This window comes from Perca flavescens, chromosome 11 (assembly GCF_004354835.1).
Source record: "Perca flavescens isolate YP-PL-M2 chromosome 11, PFLA_1.0, whole genome shotgun sequence".
Lineage (NCBI taxonomy): Eukaryota > Metazoa > Chordata > Actinopteri > Perciformes > Percidae > Perca > Perca flavescens.
In genome coordinates, this window is record NC_041341.1 from 33,311,093 (window position 1) to 33,324,734 (window position 13,642).

Below are 13,642 nucleotides of genomic sequence, written 5' to 3' on the forward strand. Positions count from 1 at the left end.
TGGGCAGAGCAAGTTGCATTTCGATGTTGAGAAAGACAAACGTAAAGAAAATAAATTCAGAAATACTGGCAATTACAATGAAGGACTTACCATCAGGCCCGGTCGAAGTGAGCTCCAATTTGAACTGCAAATGGCCGCTAACGTGTTCAGTAGGCAGGCGCCGACACAGGGGGAAGCTCACAGGCTGGACTCTGGACAGCAAAGAGAAAAACAGATGTACTAACACCATGATATCAGTGACATTGCACACATCAAGTTTAAAGGTGCCCTGCCACGTGTATTTCATGACTTTATGGTAATGTCTGAAGTTCTACCGTGGACTCTGTAACATTTTTTGTAGAAAAAATGCCTTGGTTACCTTGTTTAAAGCCATTCTAGCGTGGTATAGAAAGCCTACAGGAAGACTCAGCTCAATTTCTGCCAGTTCTCATTAATATTCAACAAGCTAAGCTGTTTGAATCTGATTGGCTAACAGCTAGCCAATGAGAGCCTGGCTGTCAGAATCCTTTACCCAGCCCAACTGGGCGAGCTAATGAATAGTAATAAGCTCAGGCAATATGATGTCAGACTGACCAGCTTTTGTAATTGGCCTGATTTCTCAGAGGTAGCAGTTCATTTTAACATTCACCACATAACACAATCATATATGGACCTAACATATTTCCAAAAATGCAAGTAAAAACGGTTTTGTATGGCAGGGCACCTTTAAGTAATAAAGTCATGAACTCTCTCTCATAATCACTGTCCTTCTGACTGAACTGAAGCTGACTTTTGTCACATGGAGCACACATAGAGTATGTTCTGTGTGTGTGTGAGCATGTTTTTTTACCCACCCGGGTATTTTCTCAATAAGTCGCTGCACAGGGATAGTGAGCTGACCGAGGAAGCGTTTGATGATCGGTCGGCTTTTCGCAAACTTGTCCTTTACCTCGATGTACAGGATGTCTGTCATTAGCGCTACAAACGTGTATTTCTGCAGAGAAGCAGACGAACATTTACAGTCAATACATTCTTGTGTAATTGTGCACTGATAATGTGTTGATCGAAAGAGAATGCATGCCAATGTGTGTTTGGATACATTCTCTGAGTATATTTGTATGTGAAAGATGCATGCTCAGTGGATAGACTGTAAATACTGTAAAGATGGACGATGCGTTTCCACTTCCTCCCACTGTACAAAATATATATATAATATGAAATGTATAATATATTTACAGAAGCCAAAATATCTCTTGGAGCCAGAGTCTGCAGTAATGATCGGGCGGTGGAGCCGTGGTATCAAAGTCCCACCCATACACCCGCCAGACCAATCGCGAGTCAATCACAGCTGTCAATCATGACGTTTCACCCCAGTTTTAATAGCATCAAATAACTAATAAAAAAACAACTTGGGCTCATGTCCCATCAGCTAACATGGGCCTATACCAGCCACCAGGGAGCGATCCAGATGTTTTGGCTTCACTTACAGTATACAGTCTATGCATGAACCCCTGGCTCAGTGTAGTGGTGTAGTGCAGTGTATAAAAGCCCTATAGAAAGGACCTCTCCATGCCAGACGGGGTTCGTGGTGTTAGCGATGATGGCTGATCGGCGTTCCTGTCCGTGGTGGCTGAAGATGGGGAAGACGCTCCTCTTCCCTGGGTGGATGGACATCTTCAGGTATGGGTCCGGATTGAAAAACATGCCCTTCTTTAGGCCAGTGGCACGCAGATCTGTGGCAAAGCGTTAGTGACAGCAGGCTTGTGAACAAGAGAGGGTTAAATACTAGGGGAAGTAAAAGACCAATGCACCTTCTCCCTAAACAAGATTTAAAGTCTACAGCCATGCCAGCAACTCTTTAAGACTGCACTTAGCCATGGACTTAGCCTTGCACTGACATGATTAACATGGTGATATTTGAGACCATGTTCACCATCTTAGTTTTGCATGTTAGCATGCTTACATTTGCTAATTAGCACTAAACACAAAGTACAGCTGAGGCGGAAGGGTCTGTCACTAGTTTTGCAGATAGATTATTTGGTCATAAACCAACTTTGACCTGATGATGGCACTAAATGAATTGTCAGGTGACCACCAACATGGTTACAATTCACCACGTGAGGATCACTGATGTCTGTGCCAAATGTCATGGTCATCTATCCAATAGCTGTTGTGACATTTGATTCTAATCTTCTGCAGATCCTTTGGGAACCATGAATATTTCTCCCAAGTGTTGTGGAAATCCATACAATATTTGTTGTAATGATCTTTCAGTTAGGACCAATGTGATGGACCAACCAACTGAGTGACTGATTACCATCTCTAGAGCCACACTAAACTATTCTAAAGTCGCCTGTTAGTTTAAAACTTCAGCTGTGGATGCATACACACACACACACACTTTTTACAGTCCAAAAACTAATGTTAACGTTATATTAAAAAACAGGAGAAAGTGTAAGCACTAGGACCACGTGGAAACAACGCCCAGCCCCCTCTCACAGCCATTTTGCTCATGAGCAAAAATGCTGAAAATATGATTATTAGCTGATTGTGATTTATGTTGATTTTTTTGCTAAGGAGTTGGAAGACACGCTGCATTTATTTTGGTATTGCCCGGCTGTTGTATGTTTTTGGCAGCAAGTGGCTGACTGGCTGACTGATCAAGGCATCTTTTTTTATTCAACACCGATTAATATAATTTGGGGTTTGCAGGATTATAATATATTACTTAATACTGTCGTTTTAATTGGAAAAAACTTTTATTTTCAACAATACAAAGACAATATTATTGAACCAATTTCTTTCTTATTTTAAGCATTATTTTTTACAGGAAAGAATTATTTTGATAGGTAGAGCTAAAGAATTTGATCTAAACAAATGGAAAACTATGGTAATAACAAAGACATGGGATTCTGAGCTGTAAACTGTTCTTTAGTATGATTAACTGGCCTTATATATATATATATATATATATATATATATATATATATATATATATATATTCCTTTCATGAATTACTTAATTTGTTTTTGGGTAAATTTGATTTTGTTCTAAAGATTCTGTAAATTCATGTATGCATGTTATGTCTTTATGTATGTATATGTGTGTTATGTTATGTTTAAATAAAAAAAAACAAAAAAACATTCCCTCTCTTTCTCTGTGTGGAAAGCACATTTTTTAAATAGCAAGACCACTGTGTTCCCTGGACACAGCTTTTAAAGTTAACTCTAGCTTCCCCCCCAAGGGACTGGAAGACAAACACGAGGAGCAGATTGCATCATTCAGCTAAAAACCAATACAGCATAGTATCGTGATATTTTCCGTGGCAATACTGTACGATACACGGACGCCAAGTATCAATCTATTATTATATATGGGTTGGTCAGTGTGTCTGTTTGACGACCCCATGTTGCAGCAATACGACTGAAGTGAGATGAACAAACAGAGAAATGTATCTTTTTAACCCATGTGTTGTCTTCCCGTCGACCGTGCAACTTTTTATTTTTCTGGGTCAAAATTTACTTATTTTTTAACGTTACAACTTTTTAGACACTCCTGTTGCTTTTCCCCAAAGGTTTTTAATACGTTTTTTTGTTACTTCTTACCGATGTTTTTGTCACATTTGACACGTTTTTTTTGTTTTTTTCTTCACGTTATTGAAGCTATTTCTGACATTTTTGTCACTCTTTAACGTTCTTTAATCATTTGTTTTCTCCAAATACTATAAAATTAAATAAAACACCCAAATTCAATGAAAGTACTGAGCTTGATCTTTTATTATACTTGTGAAGAGTAATGGTTGTATGGTATGGAACCATCCACGTTAATTTGGTTGAAAGAAACCCACATTTTCAGATATAGAAACATTTTGAATATGGGTCAGATATGACCCGAGGACAACAGGAGGGTTAAATAAAACAGATGTTGACAAAAATTTCCTTTTGGGGACATCATTTGAAATCGGGAAACATTTGAAGTTGGAAAAAAGGTAATGAATGGCAATATATCGCAGAATATTGCAATATGTTTCAAATTGCATATAGTACGGTATTGTGACATAAGTAGCATGAGGCTTACCTACAACTCACCTGTCAACGTGAAGCTGATCAGTTTCCGTGGATGTTCGATGCCTACCTGCTCTGACAGGCCCTCCACCTAAGAGGGAACACACAGCGTCACACTCCACACCACAGAGAGAAACACACACACTCTCACACCTGTGTTAGTCCTACTACAGTCACAGACATCTGAATGCTAATGCAGGAGAAAACCTGGCAGGTGGAGGATGTCCTGCTCACACATAGTCAAACCACTGGGGCTCCATGACTACTGACCATTTTTCAAAGAATACAATAAGATGATCTTAAAATAAGTGTAATCTATCATAATTATTTGATGTCATCTTTAGGGCTGCAAAGATATATCGATAAGTTGTCAACTATTAATTTAATGGCCCACAAATTTGATAATAGTTTAATCACTTTGAGTAATTACATTTTTTATTTTTTATAAATTTTTATATAAAGATTCTCCTATTCCAGCTTCTCGACTGGGAATATCTTGTAGTTTCTTCTCTCCACTGTGACAGTAAAGTGAATATCTTTGAGTTGTGGACAAAACAAGACATCTCAAGACTTCATCTTAGGCTTTGGGAAACACTGATTGACATTGTTCACCTTTTTCTGACATTTTATAGACCAAACTACTTATCAGTTAATGGAGAAAATAATCAACAGATTAATTGACTATGAAAATAATTGTTAGTTGCGGCCCTAGTAGCCCACATTTTAACCATAATGACAAAGCTAAGGCTGAGACTCAGAGTGTCTCAAACAGATTGACACACACACACACACACACACACAAAACACAAAAACAGACAGACACACAGACACAAAAACAGACAGACCAGGACTGCGGGATTCTTCACAGTGATGCAGGGGGTCGTGGCTCTCAGGGCTCCGCTCACTCCATGGTAGTATTTGAAACAGATCTTAGTCTCAGCTGCAGAGGAAGCAGCAAAGAGTTATGGGATGTGGAAGTAGTGCAAACATTATAACATTATCTGCCTGTTGTTGGCCACACAACTGTAAAGTTGTACTGTAGACCGTGATGACGTGTCATTTGTATATTTAATATGGTCTTAATTATAAACACATATATTTCTATAACATATATGCAGTTCATGTACATGAAACCTTTGATTAATAATAGGACTGTCAAAATGAACATGATTACAACGAGTTAACGCAAATTCCTTTTTTCGCTAGTTTGGGAAATCAGGAAGCGATGCAGCAGTAACGCTGTGGATGGTTAGCAGAAACAAAGCTCTTTGAGCAGAAATGGATAAATAAAAGAGTCTAAATGGAAAGTTGAGTTTCAAAGCTCTTCCAGATGGTTCTCTCCACAAGACTAAAGTTATCTGCATGTACTGTCGATGTGAACTGAGTTACCACTGGACTACGTCCAGTCTCAAATACCAGTTGAGCATTACAAACATGAAAAATATCCTTTTTGAAGTACATTTAGAACAGGGTTAGGGGGTTATTTGCAAATTTGAATTAATTTGCCACTAATTAGGTTAAAGGTTAAATATTTTCTTGATTGAGAGCCCTAATTATTAAATATTTTTGACTTGTACTAAGTGATAGCATGCAAAGAAAAACGTTCTCAAAGAAGTGAATGAAACTCTTCTCAGCTGCGACTGAGTTACTATGGTAACTTACGCTCCATAAAGTAGGCCCCGGCCTCCAGCCTCCAAACGATCTGACCCTTCTGGGTGCCATTCACCCCTCGGTTCTTACAGTCCCATACGTTGGACGGACTGGTTTCATCTGCAGAAGAGAACTGTTAGTAAGATGCGAGTGTGTGTGTGTGTGTGTGTGTGTGTGTGTGTTCATTCTTGGGGTTAGACAAATCCCGCTCATGCTGTGTTGACATTCCCCCTGATTTCAAACCAAAGAATGTTAAACACAACAGACAACAATGACAAAGTGCCCAAGCTCTGGATCCCATCTGTTCCGCCTTTCAGTATGTTTAGTCTGCAGACTCTGTCTCCCAAAAAAACAAGTTTGCCTTTAATCAGTGAAATCCATTCCCAAAATAGACTCCCTACAACCTCTAACCAGAAGGACAAACACCAAACTTCCTCGGAGTTAAAAACAGGGAGGGGGGGAATTCCGCTGTACGTAGCACTTTCACACACAGATTAATGAAGCACCCAACTCAGCTGACTGCTGGAGAGTCGAGAGAGGAGTGTTTGCTGAATGTGTGTGTGTGTGTGTGTTTGAAGGGGAGTGTGTGTGTGTTGTGTGTGTGTGTGTGTGTGTGTGTGTGTGGGGGGGGGGGGCAAGTTGCTTATCATTGAATGTCTGCTTAGTCGAGGAAAGCGGCAGCCCCTCGGGGGTATAAGACCCTGGAGCAGGTAATGAAGTCCTGGCGACCTTCTGATCGATAGCAAGTGACCTGATGCCCTGCCAGGCACCAGCACTTTCCACTATCTCTCTCCACCATACAGCACTCTCACCTACAAAGGGAAAGGTTGGGAACATGTAATTGACTCATCCAGTCCTGGAGGCAGGGTTTAAAATGTACTTTTTCGTCCGCCAACCAAATGGCGAGTGAATGTTAAATTTTTTACCAGCCACATAATAGATTACTTGTGTAGAGCTGTAGGCACCCACCATGTTTCTGTCCGTCATCAATATGGCCCGAAATAACCACTACTGCTGCTTTGTACTTGTTGTAAAAGTCCCCGATAAGTCGGAAAATAACGGCGTTACGTCTGGATTGACAACATCATGTGGAGGAGCAAAAAGCACGGTCATGTTTTGTAAAATAATGGCGTGAGGTTAAGCATCGGTTTGCTGTCTGCTGTACTGCAGGTTGGTCTGACCTCTCTGAAGTCAAAGACACCCACTGCTTTCAGAAATCCATTATCCATTACTGACACAATGCATCATGGTGAACAGCTTTCCTCCAGATGTCACTGCCATTATAGCACTAATTATCTGGTGTAAAGGGACAACCTTTGGTTACACTTTACTTGAAGGTATCTACATAAGAGTGACATGACACTGTCATGAACATGTCATAAACATTAGAAACAAGTCATAAATGTTCATGACATAACGCTTCTTTTAGTAAATGTCATTCGGTTTTTGACAAGTTCTGGTTAGGGTTAGAGTTCATGTCACTCTTATGTAGATACCTTCAAGTAAGTAAGTTTATTTGATTAGGACAACGTTTCAACATTTCTGTAAATGTGCCAGTGTTAGCCAGTCGGCTAATTTTCAACTGTAGTCCTAATATGCATGTCTTTATGGTGGGAAGAAACCGGAGGAAACCCACGCAAACACTGGGAAAACATGCAAACTCCACACAGAAAGGCCCAGAACGACCTGGACTCGAACCCAGAACCTTCTTGCTGTGAGGCAGAAGTGCTAACCATTGAGCCACCGTGCTTTTTTGGTTCACCGTATAATGTAATCCATATATGTTATGTACCCATCGTGACAGGTTATATGTAAGTTAACAATTACAGTGATTACTTTGACTGACAGGAACAACACTGATAGTACAGTTAAACAATCATACTATGAAAAATTATACTACGTTTTTTTTCTTTTGATCATTAATTATATTCTTCAGGGCAGCAGTATGTCTCCAGGAGCAAGTTTCAATATGTATTATGAAACTAGTGGAGGCATTAGAAATTTAGTAGGTCTGGTTTTTATCAACATGATTAGATCAAATGAAATGGAGAGCTCAAGTAAAACTCCTGTTCCAGTAGTAAGAAAACCTCATAAAATAAAATCACAATGCTGTATCCACGTTTGATCCACGTCGATTTTAACTCGAGTGATAAATCCGCACTACGCTGTGACGTGAAAGCCTATCAGTGTTTAGATCTTCCTGATGTCTTGACATTGTTGAATCAGAAATGGAGGAACAAATGATTGTAGCTGTATGTGGCACCCAGAGCTCTACAGTACTTCATTATTTGTACAGAGACCGGATGAAAAAGTAAGAGGGGATGTTGGACTACCTAGTAAGTTCTGAAATAGTCTATATCCGTGACGTTCCGCTTCCGGGATTGCTCCGGTGCCGCAAGAAATTCCTTCCTCTTTCTTTGTATTGGAATTTTAACCTCCGGTGGATTTCTGAGGACTATGGTTAACTGCTCCTCAGATCTCTGCAGGGTAAATCCAGACAGCTAGCTAGACTATCTGTCCAATCTGAGTTTTCTGTCGCACGACTAGGTTGCAGCGGCTCTGTGCGGAGTTTAGCACCGCCCATGTAGTGTTTACCACCCCCGTTTCTGATTGGTTTAAAGAAATGCCATTAAACCAGAGCACGTTTTCCTCCCATCCCGGAATGCTATGTGAAGTAGCCAGACCCTCCTTCAGCGCACTTTGGAGGAGGGTCTGGCAAAGCGAGGCTAGTTCTGAAATGATGGGTTATTGTGTTAATGGAGCAGCTACCATGTTACACAGCCCTGATGGATCCAAACTTCATTCAGAAAACACCCATTTCAAAAGTTGTTTCCTTGTCGTCTTGCGGACAGACATGAGGAAGTATGAATTCAGACTTTTTACAAAGCGGCATCATGATGTTATTTTGGCTTACTTTTTTCCCCCCGTTCACTGCAATTAAAAAACAGCTAAATCTGTACCTAAAGTAGCGCTGGCTAATCCAGACCTAACGTTTACTTCCCGGACAAGGCAGTAAACATGACCGTGCTTTTCGCTCCTCCAGATAATGTTATTAATCCACACATGACGCCGTTATTTTCCGATTTATCGGGGACTTTTACAACAGGTACAAAGCAGCAGTAGTGGTTATTTCGGCCATATTGATGACGGACAGAAACATGGTTGGTGCCTACAGCTCTACTCCGGCGGGTAACGCGAGAAGCGCGAGTAACGCGATTAAACACAAATGATCCTATGCTCCTATGATCCAACTCACGGGATTAAATCAACACAAATATTTGCTCTGCCTCAGTCTGAACACGCTATAGGAATGCTATTAATAATTCTGTTTATTTAAACGGTTACTCTAGTGATTTACAGTAGTATTACACATCCAAAAAATTAGAGACTCTCAAGTGACAGATAAAAAAAAAGGACTGGTCAAAATCAAAGCAACATAGGTCGAGGTATCCTGACTTTTGGTCCCTTGTATCAGTCAATCTCCAACAACCCTGGATTTTATACTATTCTGCCATGACGCCACCAATAGCATCATTTACCAAACCACTTATGTCTTTCATGCTACCTTTGTATGTTAAAGGTGCTGTAGATAGGATTGTGAAGATCCAGGACTTAGCCAAAAATTTTAACATTGACAACTTCTACGTCCCTCCCCCCTTTCTGCTAAAGCCCAAAACGGTTTCCTGAGCCCCTCCGCCCACAAGGGAGAATGAATGTGTGTCCATGAGCAGTGACTGACACGCAGTTACACACCCCCCCTGGCCCTGATTGGTGCATCTGAACAGGGAGCTGTGGATTTTTGCAAATCCCACTACAGGCTGTAGGTGGAGCCAGAGGAGCTGGATTTTTTTTATAAATGACCTGCTTCATGTAGTTCTACTGGAACATAGGGTCAGTTTCAGCAAATATGACATTGTTTAACTTTGTTAAGATCGCAAAGGTTTCAACTTGTTGTGTTGTGCTAGATACCCATGTCTTAGAATTTGGAGAGTGCACCACAGAAACACGCGTCCTTTTTTCAGAAAGGCAATGAAAGAAATGCTGAATGGAAGACGGAGTTACACAAACAGCGGCTAGCCCAGAGGAAACGTCTGGACTTCAGCTCTTTATTATGAGAGCAAAGCAGCACAGAAGTCAGAGATTCTTAATAACAAGTGTGCTGGCTGTACACTATTGCTCCTGTATTACTTTTCACCTGGATGGACAGATCTGTCTGACAGATAGCCATCCTCAGCACACAGGTCAATGCATTCCCCCCCTGTCAAATTCCTGTCTCTAAGCAGGATTAGCACACATTATTGGAGACCACCCTATTCGCCTCAGAGATGTGAAGCTTTCTGATGGTGTGTATGTTATTGTATACCGAGGCAGAGCTGTTAACATGTCGACTCAGCCTCCACTCCTGTGTAAAGTTGCAACAGCTCCTGTTGCAGTATTGACTCGGGAGTTGGAAGCCCCTGCACAAGACTCTACGTGGCTATTCTCAGCTCCCGATAAGAAAAGACCTGGATCAGCTGAAAAGCTTTGAGGACAGGTAGGGTCAAGTCAGCTCGGGTCCTGCATGCCTGCAGGTTTACCAAATAGTTCAGCCAAAAGATTCTGCGGAACTGCACGCATAGCCTAACTGTTCAGAGACAGACAGAGAAAACCATTCAAACTGGCTTCTGTTTCTCTTTGTTTGGCTGATTCTGATTATGTGTGTGCAAAAAGCAATCATCCCTATTAAAAGAGTGAAAAAGATCTGTCCTCTGTATCTGCTGTAATCATGCAGAAACGCCTGCCAATCACTGCCTTGCGGTCTGCTCGGAAAGAACCAATGAAATGCCTCCTTGCATCTGCTGCACGTACTCTACCTCTAGCTCATCAGCATTACCAACCCTGCCTTTAAGGCTCTGATACACTGACAATAGCTGACAATCATTGGAGAACATGGTGAATTATGTGGTCATGAATCTTATCTACCGGTATTATTAGTAACACGTGTGCGTTTACTACCATAACAAGTCCAACTCTCTGCTGGGAAAAAGGTCTGTGACACTGGCCAAACACACTGCAGGTCAACGTGACATCATGACTTTGCGTAAACATACACGCCACTTTCTCGAGTGGCGTGTTATCTGTACGCATTTTGAGCTATCCGCGTGTATGTCTATGCCGTATACAGCACGCCGTATACGCACGTTGCACTTTGAGCTATCCACGTGTATGTCTACGCCGTATACAGCAGACGGGTTGCAGACTGATCTCAATAAGTGGCGTATGTATGACACGCCAATTCGTATGCCATTTTGGCGTGTTATCAATAGGGATGTTAACCGATGACCGTTTGACCGGTGGTTGACCGTTTCAACGTTAACCGGTCCAAATTATTGTTAGTCGGTTAAAAAAAAAAAAAAATGATCTCTAAATTAGGCAATTATAGATATTGGAATAAACGCTACTACAGTTAGCCATCTCATTCCAATATTTTTTTTTCTGTGAAGTGAAATAATAAATTTTTCATAAGGCATAAAAAAAAAAAAATTGTTTGGTTCTGGTTTGTTGTCTGTTGAGGTCATGGGTCGATAGGGAATTTATTTTATTTTTTATTTTTATTTTTTTCCCAGTGGCAGCAAGGGATAAGTAGGACTTTTGTTTTGCCTTTACAGTAGCGATGGATACTCAATATTTTCATAACATAGCCTACCTGTTACTACATGTAGAGTTGTCGCTTAATAAATTGAAAACATGTAATTCACGTGCATATTAAGTAGCCACATGTATTTGTTTTGGTCTTATAATACAGCCACAGGTTTACCGCTCCAGCGGAGAGGATGGTTCGTTTAGACAGCAGCTACGTTTACAAGAGTTTGTCCAAAACTCGAGATTCGTTGCAAACTAAGAAACAGACTACAAACTGACATCTTTCATTTTAGCTTGTTTGTAAAGTCGCTATTTGCAGAGTAGAGCTTTGTTTGCACAGCGCGGTGAACAAGAGTGGACAGCACATGAAGAGCAGACTGAAATATCGGTTTCTACATGTTTAAATTTGCCTGTAGAACAGGTAGGTGGGTATTGATAAATATTGACTCTTTAATCATGGAGGGTTTATTGTAGGCTTCTTACAGTTAACAAGCGTACCGTTAGTTCATCTGCGCCAGCGGAAGTAAATAATGTATAAGCTGTAGCTAACGTTTCCAGCCAGTTACATGTGCTGCGTGAAGTAACGCAGACACCTCGGCTTTGCTGTGTGTGTGTGTGTGTGTGTGTGTGTGTGTGTGTGTGTGTGTGTGTGTGTGTGTGTGCGCGCGTGTGTGTGTCACACATTAATTGACAGGGTCGGTCGGAAACTGGAACCAAACAATTAATTTTGTTAGGCCTAATCGCCTGTTTTACGCATTCTGAAGGTGCCTGTTTTATCCATTGGTTGTATCCTGTTGCAGTCTATAAGGCAATATTCCGCATAAGATGGGCTTATATTTGGAAACACATTACATTTTCTCAAATGAGCCGCGGCAATGTTTCTAATGAGCTTCTAACGCTAGACAAAGGACTTTATTTTAAACGCGATCACCAGGCTTGTACCCAAACTTTTTCGAAAATAAGGAGCCATTTGTCCTCCAATTACATACAAGCTCCTCTGTGCCGCATTTGTGGGACTTGTTTCGCGCTGTAGGGGATTTAAAAAACGTGACGTGAGTGGAAGGGCGGTGCCGGGGCAGTGTGTGTGTGTGTGTGTGTGTGTGTGTGTGTGTGTGTGTGTGAGAGAGATGCGACAGAGTTCAGAAATTGCCGGCGCGGCTCGAAATGGCTGTTATTTCAAATAGCGTAGCATATTTTAAACTAAACGGTTAACCGGTTTCAACCGGTTAATGAGGCTCAGTGACCGGTCAAGAAAATTTTTAGTTTTCGCCCTAGTTATCAAGACGCATAATCGCTTTTCGGACAGTTGGGTTTAGGAAAACAATAATGGGGTTGGGTTTAAGAAAAGAAGAGCGGGACGGTTGGGTTTAGGAAAAGAAGAGCAGGACAGTTGGGTTTAGGAAAAGAAGTTGGGTTTAGGAAAAGAAGAGCAGGACAGTTAATGAAAAGAAGAGCTCAGTTGGGTTTAGGAAAAGAAGAGCAGGACAGTTGGGTTAAGGAAAAGAAAATTTTTTAGTTTGGGTTTAGGTAAAGAAGAATGGGACGGTTGGGTTTAAGAAAAGAAGAATGGGACGGTTGGGTTAAGGAAAAGAAGAGCGGGACAGTTGGGTTTAGGAAAAGAAGAGCAGGACAGTTGGGTTTAGGAAAAGAAGAACGGGACGGTTGGGTTTAGGAAAAGAAGAGCAGGACAGTTGGGTTTAGGAAAAGTTGGGTTTGGGTTTAAAAGAAGAATGGGACGGTTGGGTTTAGGAAGAATGGGACGGTTGGGTTAAGAAGAAAAGGTTAAGGAAAAGAAGAGCGGGACAGTTGGGTTTAGGAAAAGAAGAGCAGGACAGTTGGGTTTAGGAAAAGAATAACGGGACGGTTGGGTTTAGGAAAAGAAGAGCAGGACAGTTGGGTTTAGGAAAAGAAGAACGGGGGAAAAGAAGAGCGGGACAGTTGGGTTTAGGAAAAGAAGAGCAGGACGGTTGGGTTTAGGAAAAGAAGAACGGGACGGTTGGGTTTAGGAAAAGAAGAGCGGGACGGTTGGGTTTAGGAAAAGAAGGGCAGGACAGTTGGGTTTAGGAAAAGAAGAGCGGGACAATTGGGTTTAGGAAAAGAAGAGCGGGACGGTTGGGTTTAGGAAAAGAAGAGCGGGACGGTTGGGTTTAGGAAAAGAAGAGCGGGACGGTTGGGTTTAGGAAAAGAAGAGCGGGACGGTTGGGTTTAGGAAAAGAAGAGCGGGACGGTTGGGTTTAGGAAAAGAAGAGCGGGACGGTTGGGTTTCATCCACCACCCCAACCAACCTCCCTAAGTTAATTCTTGACCATGACAGCAGTTTGACAAAA

General features: G+C 41.4%; 1 protein-coding gene across 1 annotated transcript in view; it reads right to left on the bottom strand.

Annotated features, from left to right (window-relative positions):
- Positions 1–13,642, bottom strand: part of hecw2a (HECT, C2 and WW domain containing E3 ubiquitin protein ligase 2a) — a 54,489-nt gene that overhangs the window by 29,415 nt on the left and 11,432 nt on the right. Inside the window, exons 3-8 of the mRNA XM_028590484.1 lie at positions 5,706–5,813; positions 4,889–4,983; positions 4,068–4,134; positions 1,543–1,712; positions 834–973; positions 91–191 (exon numbers count right to left, since the gene is read on the bottom strand). Coding sequence (XP_028446285.1) covers positions 91–191; positions 834–973; positions 1,543–1,712; positions 4,068–4,134; positions 4,889–4,983; positions 5,706–5,813 — 681 coding nt within the window. The remainder of the gene's footprint in view (positions 1–90; positions 192–833; positions 974–1,542; positions 1,713–4,067; positions 4,135–4,888; positions 4,984–5,705; positions 5,814–13,642) is intronic.